This window comes from Polypterus senegalus, chromosome 2 (genome assembly GCF_016835505.1).
Source record: "Polypterus senegalus isolate Bchr_013 chromosome 2, ASM1683550v1, whole genome shotgun sequence".
NCBI lineage: Eukaryota > Metazoa > Chordata > Cladistia > Polypteriformes > Polypteridae > Polypterus > Polypterus senegalus.
In genome coordinates, this window is record NC_053155.1 from 279,556,678 (window position 1) to 279,580,581 (window position 23,904).

The 23,904-nt window shown below is 37.6% G+C and overlaps 2 protein-coding genes across 2 annotated transcripts; both read left to right on the forward strand.

Annotated features, from left to right (window-relative positions):
- Nucleotides 1-267: 267 nt before the first annotated feature.
- Nucleotides 268-10,461, forward strand: LOC120524557 (olfactory receptor 52N2-like). The gene is made up of 3 exons (XM_039746390.1): nt 268-340; nt 7,732-8,555; nt 10,423-10,461. Exons 1-3 carry the CDS (start codon nt 268-270, stop codon nt 10,459-10,461), a joined length of 936 nt encoding a protein of 311 aa, XP_039602324.1.
- Nucleotides 10,462-21,521: 11,060 nt separating this feature from the next.
- On the forward strand, nt 21,522-22,469 carry LOC120524558 (olfactory receptor 52N2-like). Its single transcript, XM_039746391.1, has one exon. It carries the CDS (start codon nt 21,522-21,524, stop codon nt 22,467-22,469), a length of 948 nt encoding a protein of 315 aa, XP_039602325.1.
- Nucleotides 22,470-23,904: the final 1,435 nt, after the last annotated feature.

A 23,904-nucleotide genomic window follows, 5' to 3' on the forward strand; every position in this document is an offset into this window, starting at 1 on the left:
AATGTTGATGGAGTACAAATGCCTCACCGCGTAGTAAATATCAGGGGGGGTTCAAAAGGGCGACCTCAATATAGAAAAAAAGTTTAAATTTCATCATAAAATTAACAGAAACTACGAGTATTAAAGTAATACCGCTCAAATGCAATATAACCAAATTAATGAGTTTGTATAAAATATCAAATTGATCTACATATTGAATTGCCTTAAGAAGTGGTCAACTTAAAAGTCGGTCGCCTTAAAAGGCGGGTAAGCCTAGTTACTCATAAAATGGTAAACTCTCCTATCCCCCATTACGTCCTAGCAACTGCCCTTTCCTATATCTTCATTCTTACAGTTGAAGGTGAGGATATCCACACTTCAAGCACTGTGGGGCATTGAGTTTATTTTCTGTCTGCAATGCATCTCTACGATTGTGTGTCTAGAACTGGGCCTCGAAGGATATCCAGGTTATCCAGCTCTATTTCCCAGGCAAAGGGGTGAGAGATGTGGCCATTTAAAGTTTAACTCTGCAGTTCCAGATCTCTGGTCCTAGCACCTGGTGTTGTGACTTTAACAAGTTTGGTTACCTTTTGCAGGCCATTGTCTCACAGACCTGTTTGTAACCCTGTTTAGACCTTCAATGAAATGCTTAAGGTGTCACCCCCAACTAAACCTATGAGACCATAAAGATATAAGGATCTACACCAAATTAATATTAAACGCTTTTGGAGTAGTATTAGTTATTATTAAAGCACAATAATAGAAAACAAAATTAGAAGATTAAATGCAAAAATGCAAATAGTTAAAAAATATTACAACAGTTTAACAGCGATGACACAGATTCAGAGCTTCCTCTCCATCTTCAAGATTATTCTAATCTATTACAAATATCATTCTGTTTTTGTAAGAAATGTGCCCTTGTGCCCAGATTTTCCTATTCATTGATTTACTTTTGTCCCTCCCTGGACATTCCCTTTTGTGGTTGTGTACCATCTTTAACTGTTCTGAAACTCTTATGCTCGGAAAATTACCTCATTTTAAATTACCCAGTTTGAAAGTTATATCATCACAAGCCAACTTAAAATGTGTTCATATGAGTCTCTCCAACCCACCTCTGGCCTGATGCATTTTTCTAGGCCAAGCTTTGTGGGTCAAGGTGATGCAGATTCATGACATGTGCTCACAAAGATTCTCACCATAATTGGCAAGTTGTTCATGGGACTACCAGAACAGGTCTTGTGCCTTAACAAAGTATTTACATGTTACAGGACATGAACATGAGTCCAGTGATTTTTTTTCACTAGAGATCATTATTTAAATACTAAATGACAGGTAGACAAATGCAAAATTAATGCATGTAAACATTTAATCAGTCAGTCAGTCATTTTCCAACCTGCTATATCCTAACACAGGGTCACGGGGGTCTGCTGGAGCCAATCCCAGCCAACACAGGGCGCAAGGCAGGAACAAACCCCGGGCATGGAACCAGCCCACTGCAGGGCACACAAAAACACACACACCCACACACTAGGGACAATTTAGGGTCGCCAATGCACCAAACCTGCATGTCTTTGGACTTTGGGAGGAAACCGGAGCATCCGGAGGAAACCCACACGGACACGGGGAGAACATGCAAACTCTACGCAGGGAGGATCCAGGAAGCAAACCCAGGTCTCCTTACTGCGAGGCAGCAGTGCTACCACTGTGCTGCCCCTACATGTAATCATGCATGTAAAACTTTTTTGTGAAATTCACACGTCACTATAATACTTCATGCGCAAACAGCTGTTAATCAACCAGTCTGCAGAGGGAGGAAAAGACAAGGCATTAGAACACACTGGTAACCCATGGAGTGCTGATTAATTACAATGCCCAGAGCCATTGCTGGCCCCTATGCGAATGCATGTAACATGCTTTATGCATTTGTTTAATTATTTCACTAACTAGAATGCACCTTGGAATAAGGCCTGAACTGATGAACTGCAACTTTCACTTGTGGAAGTTATAAGGGTAGGCTCTACCAATTATTCTTTTTTTGATTAAACCATCGGCCATCAAGTGCCATATTTACAGCAGGCACTCAGGTGCAAACCCCTAATGATGAATTCGGAGTTTCTTGAATCAAAATAGCTGCTTAGCACTGTAATTCAGGCAACTTTTTCTTGCACTTGTATCCAAGTTACAATTTTGAGGATGCACATGAACCACAGGTTTCCCAAATCAAGCAAAGATCATAGGTTCACTCAGCAGTCAATTCACCAATCAAAAGCAGCACTTTCTAGAGCCCGCCCTCTTAACTTTGATGAGTTTTCATTTTCAGGGCTTAATTCATGCTGTGTGCACTGCCACTGAAATTAATAAATATATGAAAAACTAATTAAATAAATATATAAACTAATAAGCCACAAAAATTCTTTTGGGAACACATTTTTCTACCTCTCTGAGTTGATTCATGCTAGAATCAATACTGCCCAGAATTGTGAAATTTGTGAAAAAATGCATTGTAACATGTGAAAGCTCTCTTTCTCACCCCTCCACTTCTCAACATGTAATCTGCAGTGTGTGTGTATGTGTGTGTCTCTCTCTCTCTCCCACTAAGGTCACAGGATAGAGTTGTGAGAATCCTTCATCTCATACATCCATTCATCCATTATCCAACCCACTATATCCTAACTACAGGGTCACGGGGTCTGATGGAGCCAATCCCAGCAAACACAGGGCGCAAGGCAGGAAACAAACCTCGGGCAGGGCGCCAGCCCATCGCAGGGCACACACACACACCAAGCACATGCTAGGGACAATTTTGAATCGCCAATGCATCTAACCTGCATGTCTTAGGACTGTGGGAGGAAACCGGAGTACCCGGAGGAAACCCACGCAGACACGGGGAGAACATATAAACTTTGCATGTTCTCCCCATGTCTCCTAACTGCAAGGCAGCAGCGCTACTCACTGCGCCACCATGCCGACTTCATCTCATACAGTAACAGTGAAAACCCAGAAGCAGAACTTTATTTTTTTTACTTGAAGTAGTATTTACCTTGTGAGTACTTCTTTTAATTTGAATTAAAAGGTGGTTGTATAATTTTTGTAAGTTAAAAGCATCAAACTTTTAGGCTTTCTATTTTTTATTCCATATCAAACCACACTACTGTTCTTACATTAAAAAATAATTCATTAAAAAGTATTTGTCTTACATTAGAAAAATTAAAAGACACACTGCCACGCAGTAAAGTATCAGTTATTGTTTGTTAAAATCCCAGAATGCAATATTAATAGGCATAGTGATGACTCTTAGGCTAAGGATCGGTGCTAGTATCAGGGAGGTTACCAGTTCAAATCTCATTGCTGCCAGAAGGAATCCTACTCCACTGGTCCCTTGAGCAAGGCTCTTAACCTGAAAATTTCTCTAGGGGTCCTTTACAATGCTGACCACGTGCTCTGACCTCCAAAGTTCATTTAAAAAGATGATTTCCCTTCAAGGATTAATATGGTATAACAAATAAAAAAAATTAAGGATGGGGGATTAAAGAAACATCACATTTAGTTGTTCGCGCCTAAAAGAGTTCAGTACTTAAAAATTTAGGGTTAAAACAAATTGTGATAATTAGAAACATTGAATTCCTAGAGATAGTTCACCAAGAAAACAGTTGAGAATCCCTGGCCTAGAATTATCACATAACATTTGACCACATATATTATCAATAGTCTAGTGTGGTTAAGAATTTAATTTAATTAATAGGTCTACTATTATCCAAAATCATACTGTGTGACCACTTTTAGCAGTAACCAAGAATCGCAGATCATGCTCTACTTCAACTTTGCACCATTAGGCTTATGATAGAGGGATGCCCTAATCAGACTGCACAACTTTTTTTTTTTTTTTTAAGATATCTGACATGAGTTAATATTTTAAAACTACTGAAAGCCCGTATTAAGCAAATTAGGAAAAAGAGGAAATATAATGTTAGACCACACCCACATCTCTTTCACTTACTGGAATCACAGAAATATTAATGGTCACTAAAAGCAACAACCATTGATATATAAATAGTTTCTTTCCGCTCTTATACACCTACATTCCACCTAAAGTATGCTTAATTGTTAAATATTTACTGTATATACAGTGGCATGCAAAAGCATTCAATCCTCTTGAAAGAAATTATAATTTTGTAGATGACAATAGATTTTCATACATATTCATCCATTCAGTATTTTTAATGTGAACTCTTATGCTGGTACAATACATCTCCAAAGTCAAAATAAGATATTTTCTGTCGATATTTAACTGAAGAAGAAAACCTCAACAATCCAATCCATTCCACCTTCCTCCTTATCATACGAATATAAAATATTTTCAATAGTGCTGCTACCAACAACAACAACAATTTGTTTCATGTAAAGCCTAAAATCTTGCAAGAAATGCCTCAATGGGCTTCAACATGCCTTGTTTTTGATACCCAGCCTTGACTTCCTAAGAAGACAAGAAAAAATTCCCTCCAAAAAAAAAAACGTTGTAGGGAGAAAAAATGGAAGAAATCTTGGAAAAACCTATTCTGAGGGTGAACCCCTTCCACGTAGGTTGGCGTAAAAAAAACAGGATAAATACAAGACACACAGCAGAACACAAGTAATCCTTTTTAGAGAGCTAGATGGCCAATCTATCATTACCACCGCAGACATACAATACAAACTACAAGTATAAGTACAAACTACAAGGCAAAATGCAAGAATAGATTTAACCATTCACTAAATACATAACTATCACGTATGAGGATATAGATTTGTTTAAGTGCATCAAAAACAAAGTAGAAACTAATTAACATAAATGAAAAACAAAAATACCTATCCATTAGCTAATTGTAGAACCACTGAAAGCTTGTAGAAAAAGGAGTCAGACACAATCAAAGTTCTGCAGATTTCAGCCAAATGGTCATCTCCTTACTACTGGCCGTTCTACAGTTGAGTTAGTACTGGGCCAATCAATCTGAGGAAAGGACCCTTCTACCCCATGATTCCAGTGCTTCTTCATTTATGACATATTTTCCATAGACAGACAAACAACTTGGAAGTAGAGCAGTGGCACCAAATTCCACATGGGGATACTAAAAACAGAACTTCACCAATCCCTGCACAGAGGTCATCACACCCTGTCTGTTTTCTTACTAAACACCTGATTTAACCCCATACAGGACTTGGTAACATAGTCATGACATGGTAACATAGCTAGCTAAAGTTGTATAATGTGTTACAGATTACTTTATCTGAACTGTTGGACTGTAGAATATTTTGTCAGAACATACTGTATTTTATCAGGAATGTGATGTAATGGTAAAGGTAATGGACTTTGAACCAGAAGGTTAATTCCCTCTTCTGTTTTTACCATGTGAATCTGAGTTTAAATATTCTACCTTCTATTTTGTCTCTCTGTATCTAGTTTCCTTTAATTACTCATCTTCTGGTCTACTTCTTAGGTAATTATTCAGTCATTTACACTTTTTACTTTGGCAGAATCCTCACGGCTTGTTGCTCCTTTTGTCAAACATATTGTGTATATATACTGAAAGTGTATGAGGCTTTGGGTGAGGGTCTGAGAAATATGCAGTAACAATTAATGATAGTACCTTAAAAGAATAGGTCTGCCTTGTCATACTTCAAACAACACAAAAGTGTGCAGGATATGATATACTCTTTTCATTTTTCGTTTCTTCCTGTTCTTCTTCACTCCTTCATAGTTACTACATGAAACCGTTATAGATTCTAACTATGCTGCTCCATCATAGGTTTCATGTGTCCAAACATCTGTTTGTAATTTCACACTGTTCCTTTGCAAGGAAATGACTATTTAAATGTTCTTGTTGTTCTAATCACTCAAACCTCTAAACTGTTTTTTAGTCTGTTTTTTAATGATGCCAGGGTCTTTAAAGTCTGAACTTCAGAACCGTTTTCCTCCTGAAACTCGTACACAAAATGTAAGCCCAGAATGTTTCACTGTTTCAAATATCATATTGATGTTTTCATACTCTAATCTATTTACTCTTCCAAATTTAATAATGAAAATAACAGCAAAAGACCATTTACTGTACTACTCTGAGGAGCTGTCTCCTGACCTGTGTCTATAAGACTTTACTAGGACATTGTATTAACTTTAAAGCATGCTTAAAAATCACTTTTTGTTTTTGCCAATTTATATTACATTCTTGACCTGTCTTTAACTGATTCTTCTGTCCCCTGCACAATGATGACATCTTAATCAAATCTTTAAATAAGGAGATCCTCACAGTTCACAGCAATCAGACTTGTTTGAAAAGGGTGGAGTGCCCTCTCACGGTTGGGAGCTAGATCCTGCCCCAAGTGGAAGAGTTCAAGTATCTCGGGGTCGTATTCACGAATGAGGGAAGAATGGAACGTGAGATTGACAGGCTGATCCGCGCGGTGTCCGCAGTAATGCGGGCTCTGCATCGGTCTGTCGTGGTGAAAAAGGAGCTGAGCCATAAAGCAAAAAGCTCTCAATTTACCAGTCGATCTATGTCCCTACCCTCACCTATGGTCATGAGCTATGGGTAGTGACTGAAAGAACGAGATCGCGAATATAAGTGGCTGTAATGAGTTTCCTCCGCAGTGTGTCTGGGCTTTCCCTTAAAGACAGGGTGAGAAGCTCAGTCATCCGGGAGGGGCTCAGAGTAGTGCCGCTGCTCCTCCGCATCGAGAGGAGTCAGATGAGGTGGCTCGGGCATCTGATCAGAATGGCTCCTGCATCGACGCCTCCCTGGTGAGGTTTTCCCGGCACGTCCAGGTCCCGGGGAAGACCCAGGACACGCTGGATGGACTATGTCTTCCGGCTGGCCTGGGAACGCCTCGGGATTCCCCCAGGAGAGCTATAAGAAGTGGCCGGGGAGAAGGAAGTCTGGGCATCTCATCTCAAGCTGCTGCCCCCGTGTCCCGATCTCGGATAAGCGGGAGAGGAAGATATGCAGTTCAAATATTTTCTTTTCATGTGAACTGTCTTTTATTCTGTACAGTGCTGTAGAAAATCACTTTTTCACAGTTCAAACGAATCATTTTTGACAAATGGATGGATTAAAATTTTTACTGAAAGACTAGATTTCACTTTGCAGGTGGTCTTGGTACCTAGTATGTCTATTCGTGGTGCAGATTGTGTAACACTAAATGTACTGCAAAGTCTGGAAGTCAAACGATCGCTATATCTACTGTCAGGAAATTTGAAAACAATTTACAATAAATAAATACTTCGCATGTTCAATGACATAACACTGTGGTGAGCTGGCGCACTGCCTGGAGTTTGTTTCCTGCCTTGCGCCCTGTGTTGCCTGGGATTGGCTCCAGCAGACCCCCGTGACCCAGTAGTTAGGATATTGCGGGTTGGATAATGGATGGATGACATAACAGGTAGTCTGGCAATCTCGTTTAACCCCATATTTGTTGAAAAATAACAACAAGAACAATATTTGCCCAAGGGACCCAACTCTATATCTAATTGTTTGGAGGAATTCCAAACGGAATGCTTACATAAGAAAATGCAACCAGTGCGCATGTTTCTTTAATCGAACACCAGGTTTATTACACCCAGTGGGTCGAGGCGATCACTTGGTGAGTTTATAAGTTATCCAAATGAAGACAATGGAACAAATAACGTGGATGTTTCTTTTGGAAACCAACCTGAGTATAACATGTTTTCCCCTTGAGCGATATTATTATTATTAATAATAATGTTTTTTTTCCTTTTTTCAGAAAAGAAAGCAATGCAGTCGTTCAACACTTCACTATTAACTACAGACTTTTTCTTGAATGGTTTCTCTGGATTTGAAGTTTATTATCACTGGCTTTCCCTTGTCTTTATTATTATATTTTCTTTCGCTATTATAGGAAATACTACAGTAATATGTGTCATAAAACTTGAGCAAAATCTCCACAGTCCGATGTATATTTTCCTTTGTGTTCTGTCCGTTATTGACATTGGTGTATGTGTTTCCACAATACCGAAGATTCTACAGATTGTTTTGTTTAATGTCCACGCTATCTCCTTTCACGCTTGCTTTTTCCAAATGTTCATCGTTCTGTGTCTGAGTGCGATGGAGTCCGGTGTACTGGCCGTGATGGCTTATGACCGTTATGTTGCCATCTGCAATCCTTTACGTTACACCTCCATCCTTACGCCTGTTAATATTGTCAAAATACTACTTGTGGTTTTTCTCCGATGTATTATTTTAACTGCCATATTCCCTGTCCTGGCGTCAAGGTTGCCTTACTGCTCAAATTCTGTCCATCAGTGCTACTGTGATCATATTCCCGTAGTGAGGCTGTCCTGTGCGGATATCACATTGAATAATATTTACGGGCTTTTCGTTGCCTTCTTGGTGGTTGGTATGGACCTTGTGTATATTTCATTTACTTATGTTATGATTATTAGAACTGTGTTCAAACTGGCATCCAGAACAGCGCGTGTCAAGGCTGTCAGTACTTGTGGCCCTCATTTTGTTGTCATTTTGTATAGTTACACAAGCTCTTTGTGTACATATTTATTTAACAGGTTTGGACAAAATCAGTCTGAACAGGTAATTGTTATAACAGCTATTTTCTATCTTATTCTGCCGTCGGTGTTAAACCCAGTTGTTTATGCGATAAGAGCTAAGGAGATCCGCGACGGATTCGTAAAACATTTTCTTAGGAAAACGATCTGTCCAAATAATTAGCAATTATACCCTAGAATGATTATGAAACTGCAGTAAGGAAATCGGAATAGTACAGTGTAATACGTAACAGATCATTCAAACAGACACTGAATAAAGCCCCCGAGTGTAACATTAAATTTCAAAATCAAATTCGTTTCCTGAACGTGTATTTAAATTCTGTAGCTGAGATGAGTCGGATTTTAGGAGACAAGGCAGAAAACAACCTTGAGCGGGGCTGCAGTCTGTTATAGTGCACACTCGAGCACACCTAGGCTTTAATCCTCTCATTAGCAAAACCCCTTTTATCCAGTTCAGGATGGATGAATCGGTGTCAGTACCGCAACAGCGGCTGACGGCAATAGCAGAGTATACATACTAAGGGAGCGCAGCTTCGTTTTGAGATTTGTCAATGACTGTCAGTTTCTGAGAGAACATTTGCAGTAAGGTCACACGGAATTTTGTGAATTTCACAAACATTTAGTTTTGCATTGTCATGGAAAGGTGTAACAAATTTATGTAACAGTTTCTGAGTATTTATGTGAAGAAGTTTCCGTAAAAATGTCTGTGCACCCGTAACAATAATAGTTATTTAATGGCGCTTTATGGTTCTTTATGGGGCTGTGTGGTGTAGATCCATTGCTTGACAAAGTACCATTTCATTCTGGGAAGGGTTTGTTGCATATGAAGTTGGTTCTTTGTGATATGAAAAACTTCCTAACGTGTAGAACATAATCTTATTGTATGGTAGGCTAACTCACAGGACACTAACAGATTAAGAAAACCTAAATGTATCCTCTGTTATTGCATGTATGTAGCGAGAGACATATATTTCACAAATCTGTTACCATGTTCATGGTTATTTACTGTATGGAGTCTGTTAGGGATTTAAACAAATAAATAAATAAAGGTTTCTTCTGGAATCTACATGAGGGGTCTTTGGGAACCAAAAATGGTTCGTCTATATGGCATTGCTCTGAAGGACCACTCTTTAACTTTTGTTTTCAAGAGTGTTCATGTAATGCTGCCTATAATTAAAGGTTTGTGCCTTTCTGAGGGCAAGTAAAGTGCGTGTGACACTAAGGTGTGGCACACACTGCAGGTCGAGCACCTTGTAGCAGGCTCGAACCATTTACAGTATTACAGTATAGGGTCAAGGGAAAATCATGCCGTAACCTCACATTTCATTATGTATCAGACGTAAAACTGAAACAATATGTCATTTGCTATGCAACGCACTAATAATATACGTTTTGCGAATTTGCGGACTGATGGATTGCTACTGCTGCTGATTTTTACTAATAGTTTCACATTTATAAAATACGTGGATTTGATCTTGTTTTTCCCCAGACAAACCGGGAATGCGATGTGCTGAAGTTATTTCTTGATCAGGTGAATGCGATAATTTATTTGCTTTTACGTTTAATTATTTGTCTTGCGGCTTGATCCAAAACGACTTAAAATATCTGAGATGCAATTGGTTAGTTTTTTTCTTCCTTTTTTCATTTGGAGCACAAGCAAGTGAAGTGACTTGCTCATGTGTCACACAGTGTCAGTGGCTGGATTTGACCCCACTTTAACCAATGCCACACCACATTTTGAGTATAGGTTCTTTAAAATCACTTGTAAATTGGAGGCTTTGTAAAACGGTGGTTTATCTATGAAGCAATCTGTAAACTTCACGATAATGGACATATTTTTCTTATTAGAAATGTTACTTTAGATTTGTTTAGTGTCATTTTGATAATTTTAGGTACGAGAGGTGTTAAATTATAAAGAGGAATTTTCATGATCTGCTCTCAGGGCAAGGTAGACCTGACTCATTGAACAAACGCACGCATATATAAAGTGCTTGCTGCTCTTTCCGTCCTTCCTGTCAGTTGTAATCAACTTGTCGGAGCAGAAGGTACACAGTAGTGGTGGGCAGCGCATTATTATTCAGTTTTTGACAAATGAAGGAGTCATTCAAACTCAGATTCATTAGAGACTTAAACAACAGTTTGGGGATGAATGTCTCTCTCTCTCTCTAAGACTAGAGTGTATGATTGGTGAAAGCCATTCAGAGAGGGACTATCATCTCTTCGGTCAACTTAAGGAATTTTTCGGAGGAAAGAAATTCAAGCCGAATGAGGAGGTTACTGATGCTGTGCAAGAATGGGTCAACATGCAGTTAAAAGACGAAAAGACTCTTCGGGGATTAAGAAGCTCCTGAGCACTGGAACAATATTGCAGTGGCAGGAGACTATATAGAAAAATACTGTAGCGTGTAAGTCATAAATTCCTGTTTATATTTGAACGCCCCTCATATTTTTCTTTGTTATACTGATGGAAATAATGTATTGATTTTTGATCAATAAAGTTTATTCCAAAACTCTTGTCTTACTTATTAGTCAAAACCGTTCCAGAGCTCAACAGCTTAAACACCACTATATCTATCCGCAATTATCCTTTCTTTCTTTCTTTCTTTCTTTCTTTCTTTCTTTCTTTCTTTCTTTCTTTCTATAAATATTTTAATTATTCGTGTCGATGAATACAAAGTAAAATGTCAAAACCTATTCTTTTAGCCCACGTGTATCTCATCAACTGAATTTTCATCTGCAATCAAATAATAAACCGATCGTTCACTAAAACTGTAACTATTTCTTCTTTTTGAACCCTGCGGAACAAATGGCAACAGTTACTCTGTGTCTTACTCTATGGGCTCACAAACACACACACTGGGATAAATGGCCCATAAGAAACAAACAATGCGACAAAATCTATGTCTCCTTTCACCTAAATTCAGCAGCACTACATCGTCCCATGTTCCAGATGCCAGACTTTATTCGAGTCTCGCCTACCTCACCACGTTCTCTATGGAAGAATATTTCGGACAAGATTAAATAAACATTCAAACAAACAAAATCACAAAGAAATATGACAGTAAATAAATTATAACACGAAATGTGATTACAGATAATTAGATGAATCATGAAATATATTTTCATTGCTTATTACTATGCTGTTCTTTGTTCGTTATGGAAGCATCAGTAAAGGATTCAATTCGAGGCAGCACGTGATTAATTTATGCACGTCTCCATTACTCCCAATTGCAGTCTGTTACTTTTGCTACCCCGACTGTTCACATAATTACATTGCTTATCTAGTTCGTAACAACTGTACTTAAAGTTTAAATTCACAATACTACATCTTTTGGGGTGGCCACCATAGCAATAGCTTACATAATCTATAGCGGCAGAGGTCTTGAATACTTGGAGCTTAACTTTTACTGCTGGTCCATTACAAAATCTTTAAATCTTTTAGGTGTCTTTACAACCCTGCCACTTCTAGTATATCTTTCTTGAACTTGACTTTCCATTTGATCATCCACTTGCTGTCTTTCTGGTGGTGGTATACCTGCATCTTCCTGAGTTGGCACTTTTTCTATATGGTCTTATTCCTCCTCTTCAACTAGTGTCACCTTTAAGTAGTCTGAGATGTAGTCTGTTATGTCTATACTTCTGACCTGTTGAAGTCACAATGTCATATGACTTTGGTTCCTGACGTTTCCACACCACTATTGCCAATTTTCAGCCTCGCAGGGTTTCTACACTGACCATTGATGATCATAATATTCTGTTTTTTGTTGTTGCTGTGTTAGTCTCTGCTTGACTTTTTTTGGAAGTCTAGCTTTCAGCAAGGAACTACTTAGGGAGGCTGCTTCTGAGAACACAGCCCATCAATACCTGAGAAAACTAATCTGGTTACTGGTGTATTTATCAGAATAAGCAATGCAAAATGTGTATCTGTGTTATTCTGGAATGCCTTCTTAAGTATTAGTTTGATTGTCTTTATTGTTCTCTCTGCCATACTGTTTGACTGGCTCTAGCCAAAGCAACATGATCACTAATCACTTACTTAGGAATTCTTTGCTTTGAAAACACAGCTTTCAGCTGCCAATCACTGTATGTGCTGCACTTCTGGATATTTAGAAAAATAATGTAAGAAGAAATGACTGAACTTGTAGCTTGAGGATACAACAACTTTGTATATTGGCAATTCAGGCATTTCATGACATTTTAGGGGTTCTCTTTAATTTCTTGGGAGATGTTGATAAGCACTGCATTTTTTATAATTTGTTCTACAATGGACATGCAAGGCCAGTACATGTGCTTGCATGCTTGTTCTTTGGTTCTTTGAATACCTTGATGAGCAATGTGTAATTTTTTCCAGCATCACTGACCTCATTTTGGTAGGGATGATGATTCTGTCACCAACAACAACATTTATTTATATAGCACATTTTCATACAAAATTAACATAGAATAAAAGTAAGGTCCAATAGCCAGGAAGGACAGATAAAACAAAAAGAAAACTCCAGACAGCTAGAGAAAAAATAAAATCTGCAGGGGTTCTAGGCCATGAAACTGCCCAGCCCCACCTAGGCATTCTACCTAACATAAATGACCTCAATCAGTCATCATTGTATTCAGGGTTCTCATGGAAGGACTTGATGATGACGGTCACGTGGACTTCTGATCTTTAATCCATCAATGTATGGACATCACAGTGCTTTGATTAGGTGGTGGTGGTGGCGCAGGTCGCCCCCACAGAAAATCAGAAAAAGGACAGAAGAGAGAGTAGGGGTTAGTGCGGATTTTGGAGCTACCATGAATAATAATGATAATTAATTAAATATACAGAGCATCAGGACTTAACTAAGATAAGGCTATGAGAAAGCCATATTAAAGTAATGTGTTTTTAACAGTTTTTAAAAGTGCTCCACTGTATGAGCCTGGCAAATTCCTATTGGCAAGCTATTCCAGATTTTAGGTGCATAACAGCAGAAGGCCGCCTCACCACTTCTTTTAAGTTTAGCTCTTTGAATTCTAAGCAGACACTCATTTGAAGATCTAAGGTTACGATTTGGAGTGTAAGGTGTCAGACATTCCGATATATAAGATGGAGCGATATTATTTAAGGCTTTATAAACCATAAGCAGTATTTTAAGGTCAATTCTGAATGACACAGGTAACCAACATAGTGACATCAAAACTGGAGAAATGTGCTCAGATTTTCTTTTCCTAGTTAGGATTCTAGCAGCTGCATTCTGCACTCGTTTCAATCGATTGATGTCTTTGTGTAATCCTGGGAGGAGGGTGTTGCAGTAATTTTGTCGACTGAAAACAAAAGCATGAACTCATTTCTCAGCATCTTTCAATAATATAAGAGGTTTAACTTTTGCTATATTTCTTAAGTGAAAATATGCTGTCCTAGTGATCTGATTAATATGTGATTTAAAATTCAGGTTACAGTCAACGGTTACCCCTAAATTCTTTACCTGCTTCTTGACTTTTAATCCTTATGCATCAATGATCTTGATATCATCTCTGATCAGCCAGTAGTGCCACGTCTTCCTGTTTTCTGTGCTTTGGCCACTTCTTCTTGTGCATAGCGCTCAACATTTGAAAGGTTTCTTTCTCTGAGGTTGCACTCTGTAGCTGTGTATATAGTTCCTCTCCAAGAGCTTCAGTTGCTTCCATGTCATAAACAACTTTCTCATTCTCACACATTTGCTCTTCATCAGTCTCTTCAACATCATATGCTTTGGATAAGATATCTGCTATGATCATATCCTTGCCAGCTGTGTACTTTACTTGAAGATCATTGCATTGCAATTGAAGAAGCATGCTTTGCAGATGTGCTGGCGTCTTTACTAAGGGCTTTGTAAACATGGCTTCCAGTGGTTTATCAAATGATTGAAGTAGAAAAAACATACACATGCAATGACTTTGGTGCAAAAACTACTGCCAACAATTCTTTCTCACTCTTTGCATAACTGAATTCCGACTGCATGAAAGAATTCAGTATACGAGAACTTTTAACATACATACGAGATAGTTTTTTGATTGTGCGGTGTGGAGCTTCCGTAGGTTCCTAACAACTTTATTTAAAGTTTAAATTCACAATATACAACAATTACTTTATGTAATTATTTTAGTGACACGCACATAAAATTAAACAAGCTCTGAATGGAGAACTGTCATGTCACTTTTACTTGTTAAAGTTAAGAGGTAGCCTTTATAGTGAATGCTGTTTTTCAGGTGCTACATTTACTACAAACACTTCAGATGCAAACACCTAATGATGAACTCAGAGTCACTTGAATTAAAATAACTGTTTAGCATTGTAATTCTGGTTCATTTTTCTTGGATTTGTATCCAATGTGCAGAATCACAACTTTGAGCATGGGCATGAGTTACAGAATTTCTAAGTTAAGTACAGAAGATACATTCTTATAAATACTGGTGCCAAAGTGATTATTCAGAATCGTGCCAAAGGTAACTGTCCACACTGATTATCCAGAAAGGCTTGTTATTTGTTGAAATCTGTAGCAGGTTTCATACAGAATATCAGCCATAAGATGATAACAGATTTCTGAAATACCAATATTTAAAAGGAATCTTGCTGCATACAATAGGCTAAATTCCGGTTTTCCTGATTTGTTGTATCCTCTTTAGTAGCCTACTGTACATCAAATATTTCTGTTTTGGCTACATATTAGGAAACTTTTTCACCATAATGAAAAGTTTCTTTTTCGAGTACTAGCTCTATAAGGAGCGATACAGCCTAGTAAAAATGGCCTTAAAAACTGTTATTTGTAAGACTGTACGTCCACTTCTGTGGACAATTCACAAACCATAAAACATTCTTGCTAGAGCCCACCCTGTCAACTTTGATGAGTGAATGTGACAGTTTTTATATTCAGATCCTATGTCACGTTGTTTACCTTGTAAGAGAAATATATACAGTAAATAATGAAATAACTAAATAAGTATATAAAGAAATAAGCAACACAACTCTGAATTTCATGGCGCATTTCCCTACATCTCTGAGTCGATCCATGCCAGAATCAAGACTGTCTGGAAACAAAAATAAAATAAAATGAATAAATAAATAGATCAATGTGTGTCTGTGTCTCTCTCTCTCTCACCCTTTTAGGTCCAGTCCTAATATTTTCAGTTTTGGAAAACGATTTTAGTGTACCATAATTTTTATAACAGTTGTAGAAAATGCCAGATTAATGCAGAAGAATATACTATAAGGGACAAAGATAATGTTAACAATTATTAATAAAAAATTAAGCATATCTAACTTTTTAATTTCATATTTACTAATATTAATTAACAGTGGAAAGCTTTTATTTTGGATACAACTGTCAATACAGCAATATTTATTTCTATATAACATTTTAATGAAGCTTTACAATATATCAATGAAGTATAAAAGAGAAATTGTCCTTAAATATAGAATTGTTTTTAGGTCTCTAAATGATGGTCTGATGATAAGTTCAGTTGGTTAGGGTGCACAAAAAAATAAAAATATTCTCCAGATAAGATGGAGAAAAAAACAATATCTGCAGGGGTTTCAGGCCAAAAGACCACCCTGCCCCTACTGACCAATCGGACTAAATAAACTACTCTTTCTTTCTTTCATTTTAAGTCTTTGTCATTAAAGATTCAGTGCAGTGTGTCTCATTGCAGGTTGGGGTATCTGTTTTCATTCAAACATCACAGGTTACTTCAAAGAACTTTGATCAGGTGGTGGTGGTGGCACAGAACAGTACCACAGAAGAACAGGAAAAGAAAACAAAGAAAAGTAAAGATTAATAATAAATGCAAATTAATTGAAGATTCTGATAATTCTATGCATAGTTTATTAAGTGTAGAACTAAAGTTAGTTTTGAAAAGGCCAAATTAAAAAACTGGGGTTTTAGGAGTTTTTTTTTTTTTTTTACACTGACCTGCCTCACCACTTCTTTTTTGGGAGGCTTTTGGAATATCAGAAGTATGTTAAAGTCAATTCTACAAGACATTGGTAACCAATGTAACAACACTAAAACTGGTGAGATGTGCTCATATTTTCTTTTTTGGCTAAGATTCTTGCTGTCATTCTAAACTAACTGCAACTGATTGATGCCTTTATTAGGCAGACCAGTTTGGAGTGTATTATGTTATCTAGCCAACTAACTACAAAAGCATAAATTAATTTCTCAGCATCTAAAGTTTAAGAGATTTAACTTTTAACGCTTGCGGAACAAATCAAAATTATCAATGAAGGCAAGGTCATGCTCAGTACAGAAGGTCTTCAGCCAGGAGTTGAGGGAAAACAGGTGACTAAAGTCCTCATCTGAGCATCTAAACATCTATTTTTGCTTCAGGTTAAGGCACCTTTCTCTGTTGGTGTTTGCACACTCTGTCCTGAGTGGGTGCAGAGGTAAAAAAGATGCTCACTGTCTTGAGATGCTGCTGGGGTGTGTACAAAGCTGACAGGGAATTGTTGGAAGGAGAATCCAGTTCAGGACAACCTGTTGCAATGCACTGTAGAGTCAGGGCTTTCAGGTGCCTGTAGCAACTTCAATGCTTTAGTATATGTTCCTCTAAAACTTTCAGGTTTTCAGTCAATGTTTAGAATATCACAACTGCTGTTCTCCATCATATCTGAAAGGTCTTGTGGATGATAAAAAAACATCAGCAATAAGTGAACATCCAGAGCTTCCTCACAAGACTATTCAACACATAACAGTATCAATGTCACCACTGTTCTTACATTAAAAAAAAAGCATTTGTTTCTCAATAGAAACATTAAAATAAACGCACTTAACAATAAATCATCAGTTATTGAAAGCAATATCAGCAATGGAGGATTGAAGAAACATCACCATTAGTTGTTTGTGCCTAATAAGAGTTTAGTAATTAATTTAAGACCAAAAAATGTTGGTATTTCAAAGCATTTAATTCCTGGAGTGGGTATTGTGCTGTCCTTCACTTTGCTCCAGCTTAGGACTGTCAGATTAAATCAATAGACAGGACTCTTATTCATACTGGAATGCAATGCTTCTTTTATTTTTCCTGTCTTCTCCAACGTACATGAGCACAACGCCAAAGCATGTGTACTAATATTACATTTGCAAATATGACATCACTTACTTGGGCAAAAACATAAGCATCAACCCAAAGCAAAAACATTTCACCTCTTCTTTCCCTTCTCCTTAGTAATTTATATCCCTTTTTCAACATTTCTTTACAGGAATTTACTTAATGACAAAGTCTTTCTGGCAAATAAACTTATGTCTGAGGTCTTGTCTTCTGCATTACTGATGCTTGTATTGGGGTTTCCAAGCCATTATTTTGATCTGCTTTTACTTGCCCATTTTGTTTTTCAGGTTGAGTTGACTGTTTGACAGTGCCCATTTAACAACCAAGTAAATCAGCAGCAAGGTCTTGCCAGGGTGCTTCAGTGAGCAATGTAGACCTAAGACGTTCTGTCATGTCTGGCCTTGCAAACAGCTGACATCCATGACATGATTTAACATGTTTTTCAGCAGCTTTGTCCATACCTGCACACCACACTTTACTACGCAATTGCTCCTTGGTGCCCAATACACATAGGCTTCCCTCATGTGTTAAGGTTATAGCCCTACCTTGAAGTGACAGAGATAATATAATACCTGTGTGTTTTAAAACTAAATGACCAATTGCACACAGCTCACTAGCTACTTGAGCATATGATTTACATTCGTGAAAACAGCCATTTTGTACAGCACACCTCACTTTTCTCAGCTCGCCATCCATAGCTGATGCCTTCTCCACTTTTTTTGTTGTGAGTGTTTGAGGTGTATTATTCACTGTCACAAACTTTACATAATCCTCTGTTCCATGTTTTTATATGTCCTTTCCGCTGACTGCTCTGACTAGAAGAGACACAGGGTCTGCAATATTACAGTTTCTGGGAATATGAACTACTGGAAATCATATGATCACAGCCACAAATCCCATCAATCAATGTGTGCAGTAGGTTTTGACTACTGGCTATAAATTGCCTCTAATGGCTTGTGGTACGTGACCAAGTCAAATCTGCATCCATAAACATAGGAATGAAGCTGTTCACAAGCCCACACTAGAGCCAATGCCACTCGTTCAGTTTGCAAGTACGGTCTCTCACATTTGGTCAGACTTTGACTCACATAACATGCGGGGGCCATTTCTCCATTCTGTTTCTGCACCAGCACTGCTCCTATGTCTGCTGGAATAGCATCTGCTATTACCTTGGTAGGAGCTTATTTGTTAAAATGTATAAGAGTCCCTGCTTCACCCAGTTTCTGTTTTAATATTTGAAATGCTTGCTTTTGTTCAGAAGCAAAGTTGAACTTTACATCTTTCCTTGTTAACGTTCTCAGTTGTCCTGAAAGGGTGAAAAATAGTGTGATAAATCTGCTGCTATAATCCACTAATCATAGGAAACTTCAAGCCTCAGACACCTCGTTTAGCTCCTGGCCTGCAGTACAGTTCACACCATTTCAGATTATCAATGGGATCAATACCTATCTTTGACAGGAACATATCCTTAAACACCAGTCTGTCTATATTGGTTTGGAGCTTTTCACCATTCAATGTAAGTCAGACACTTCACAGTCTTTCGAAAACAGCATGTAGTCTCTGATTATGGATCTCTTGACTTGGGGCATGAACAATAATGTCATCAGAGATATTCTCAGTCCCTTCAATTTCTGCGATTGCTGCAACAGTTTCCAGTTGATACTTCTCACTTGCAGATGGCACACCAAAAACCAAACTTTTATAACTGTATGTGCCATTGTGCACAGCAAATGTTGTGATACCCCTTGATCCTGGGTTCAATACTAATTGGTGATTTAATGTCCAGCTTGCTGAAAACTGTAGAGCCATTCATTTCCTGCTGCAGTTCATCCACAGTGAGGATCTGATATCACTCATGTGTGATAGCTGTATTTGCCGGCCTCATGTCCAGACACAGTCTAATCTCCTTGCCAGACTCAAGTACTATTCACCAACAGAGTTGCACCAAGTAATGGTTTTCTTTCTTTTTGAATCCCCATTAACACAAATGCAGTTTCACACATTTACGCTGTTCTGCTATCTCAAGTGACAATGTTAGCGTGAACCTTGCCCAGCATTATCTTAGCATTTTGGTACAGATGTTTCCATCTTGAACAATAATTAAAGTCATGTTTCAGCACTAAACACAACCATTTAGCAAAATCCTTGTTGCCAACGTTCAGTTCTTTGCCTTACCCCAGCTTAGGACTGTTGAATTGAATCAATAGATAGGACACCGATTCATACATGGAACACAATGCTTCTTTATTTTTCCTGTCTTCTCCAACAGGCACATACACAACGCTAACACATGCATATGAATATTACTTTTGAATACATGACAGATATTCCAAAAGAAACATCGAGGCACTCTGGTCTACAAACATCACACAGCATTTGATCATACGTGTGAATAGCCTGGTGTGGTTTAGCATTTAATTTGTTTAATAGGTCAACTGTTATCCAATATCATACTGTGTGACTACTATTAGCAATAACCAACAATCCCAGATCTTGTTCTGCTTTGCAGCATTGGGCTTATATTAGTTGGGCACAATGTTGAGAATAGCTTCTTGGGGTGCCTTCACCTAAAAGCATTTGGGAACCCCTGTGCTAGTCCTGTTAACAATTAAACAATGTCATAATGAGCAGAGAACCTATAAGATATTTACAATTAATTAATATGTTGAAACTATTGAGAACATGTATGGAACCATTAGGAAACTGAGGTAATATAATCTAAGACCATACTCTCTTACGTTACCATCTCTTTCACTTATCAGCATCATAGAAATATTACTGGTCACTAAAATGAAGAACAACTGTTATATAAATAGTTTCTTTCCTCCCTGCTTCCATTAAACGTAAATTATGCATATTTAATAAAGATGAACTTTGAATATTGCAGACTGCAATTCTTCATTAACACATTGTTTTTATAATATATTTGTGTTTTTCTGCAGTACTGCTATATACACTGTAATGTTGTAATGGTGTCATATATTCGATTATTGGGATACCCCAAAATTCACAAAATTGTTAGATTGTACAGGAGTTTGGTGTAGTTATCGTAAGCCTACCGTCTTGTTAATCAGTCTGCCAAGTGTCAATATTTCATAGGGCTCAGAATAATGTGCCACTAGCTGAAAGATCATATCGAAGTTTTCATTTAATACTCTAGTCTTCCAAGTTCCATAATGAAACTCAAAGCAAAGAAACATTTAGGTATGTATATAGCACTGTCAGGAGGAGCTCTCTCCTTCTCTGAGTCTGTGGCTTTGCTATGAACTTTCAAATATTCTTCACTTTTTGTTTTTGCCTTCTACTGAAGATCAGTGTTTTGACCTTCCTGTGACTGACTCTTCTGTCCCCTCTGCAATACTGATATCTTAAGCTGATGGTTAAATATGGAAGACCTCACCTTTCAAAGGGGCCAGCTGTTTGATTAAAAAAACAAATGCATGTAGATCAATCATTTTGATTTGGTGTAAACTGCATTTTTTATTGTACCATCCTACAGAAAACCTGTTTATGTCCCGCAAATGGTGCATAAAAAATATGTTTAAATACATGCATGGTTTCACTTTACTGGTTACAGGATGTAACAAGTTTGGCACTGTTGTATGACCCCGCCTATTTTTTAATAGTAGCAATAATAATAAAACCATATATACAACAACAACATTTGCCCAAGAGACCCAGCTCCATCTCCAATTATTTGTTAAAATTCCAAGGGAACGCAATGCTAAACAAATATAGAAAAGAAGGCAGTGCGTGTGCTCAAACTTCAAGCATTTCAGAAGCGATCGCTTGGTGAGTTTTTAAGTTGTCTAAATAATAAGAATAAAAAAGTCAAACTTGTTTTGTCTTTTGTAAACGAGTGTGCTATTAATTTGTTTATACCTGAAAAAAATATTATTCTCAGATTTTCTTTTTTTTTTCAGAAAACAAAAGAATGCAGTCGTTCAACACATCACTCTCAACGCCCGACTTTTTCTTGGAAGGTTTCTCTGGATTAGAAGTTTACTATCACTGGCTTTCCCTTGCCTTCATTATTATATTTTCTTTCGCCATTATAGGAAATATTACAATAATATGTGTCATTAAGCTTGAGGAAAATCTGCACACGCCGATGTACATTTTCCTTTGTGTTTTGGCTATAATTGACATCGGTTTATGTGTTTCCACAATTCCTAAGATTCTACAGATAGTTTTATTTAATGTCCACACTATCTCCTTTCATGCATGCTTTTTCCAAATGTTCATCGTTCTGTGTCTGAGTGCGATGGAATCCGGTGTACTGGCTGCGATGGCTTATGACCGTTATGTTGCCATCTGTAATCCTTTACGTTACACCTCCATCCTTACGCCGACCTCTATTGCTAAAATCCTACTTGCGGTTTTTCTTCGATGCATAATTTTAACTGCAATGTTCCCTGTGCTGACGTCACGGTTGCCTTACTGCTCGAATGTTGTCCATCAGTGCTACTGTGATCACATTCCTGTTGCGAAACTGTCCTGTGCGGATATCACACTAAATAATATTTACGGGCTTTTCGTTGCCTTCATGGTAGTTGGTATGGACCTTCTGTATATTTCATTTACTTATTTTATGATTATTAGAGCTGTATTAAATCTGGCATCCAAAGCAGCGCGTGTCAAGGCTTTCAGTACTTGTGGCCCTCATTTTATTGTTATTTTGTATATTTACATAAGCTCTCTGTCCACATATTTAATTAACAGGTTTGGACAAAATCAGTCTCAGCAGGTAACTGTCATATCAACTATTTTCTATCTTATTATGCCGTCGGTATTAAACCCATTTGTTTATGCGATAAGAGCTAAGGAGATCCGTGAAGGATTCATGAAACGTTTTCTTAGGAAAACGATCTGTCGAAAATAATAGTAATTATTTAAAATTATAGACGCTCATGGATGATTATAATACTGTAATAAAGAAAAACGGAAAAGTGTGAAACATAACGGATTCTTCAGGAGCTGAATACTCGAAACTTTAATAACCATATTAAATTTCAAACTTCCATTCGTTTGCTTAACGTTTATGGAAATTTTGATGTTGAGATAAGCCGAATGTCATAGTGTACACCAGTGCTTTCCTCTGTTTTAATGTATTCGTTAGTAAATCCGCTTTAATACAATTCAATGAGGCAGGGTCGTTGTCAATGCCGCAACGGCAAACGGCCATAGCAGAGCATACTGGTGGAGCGCTGCTTCTCTGTGGCATGCTCAATGACTGAGATGTACTCTTTGTCGGCCCAGGAAGCAAATTTGCAGTAAGATACTTTTGCATGAAGACTTTTGCAAACATCATGTTCTGGGTTGTCATGCAAAGGTGTAGCGAAACGTATGTAACACTTTCTGAGTCAAAAAACGAAGTATCAGTAGTAATATCCGTACAATGCTGTGCTATAATGTTTTCACGTATGTGCGTATCAGAGCGCAGAACATGAACATTGGATTGAGAGTCCAAACATCTACAGTATTACAGAAAACAAGATCAAGAGACAATAGGGCTAAGTCGACAACACGCCACTAGATATCGGACTAAAATGGACACAAAAGAGTATGGCATTTGCTATGAAAAAACAAGCACGTGCTAATATGGTTTACGTTGAATTTGCTGACTGACAGGGTTGCTGCTGCCTTGTGTGACGGAATTGTCAGCCCCTAGGATTTTTATTAACAGCTTTTTCGCATTAGCAAAGTGCGTTGATCTTGATCTCCTTTTTTGCCGTATAGATGTGGAGTACGAGCTGCTCAAGATGTTTCTTAGTCTGGTGAATGCGAGGATATATTTGGAATACAAGTTCTATAAAACGACATATTTTGGAGGCTTTTGTAAAAGGATTGCGTATCTATGAAGTAATCTGTAAACTTGAATAACATAGATTTATTTTTCTTATTGGAAATGTGATTTAAGCTCCGTGTATTTGTTATTTATCTTCTTTTTTGTGAGTGTGTTGAGTTGTGTGGTTATCATTCTTACCATTGTTATCGGTTAAATTGAAACGTCTGTACCAAATTAAAGAAAAACGAGAATAATAAAAAAATATAAGAAGTGGAATATATGCTTATTTTACTTTTGTTGTATTTTTATGGTAATTGTTCCGTCTCTGTCTCTTATCATTCAACTACACAGTAAAAATATAAATGTTAATTTAACTCCCACAGAGTCATTTTCAACACTGCCTCTGATAACATATGGTCCCACTCCTCCTAGTGTAACTTGAACTCTACCTCCAGTGTTAAACTTTCAGATTTAATTCAACACCAAATAGTGTTAAAAAAACACAGACTGGTGTTGGAACAATTTTACT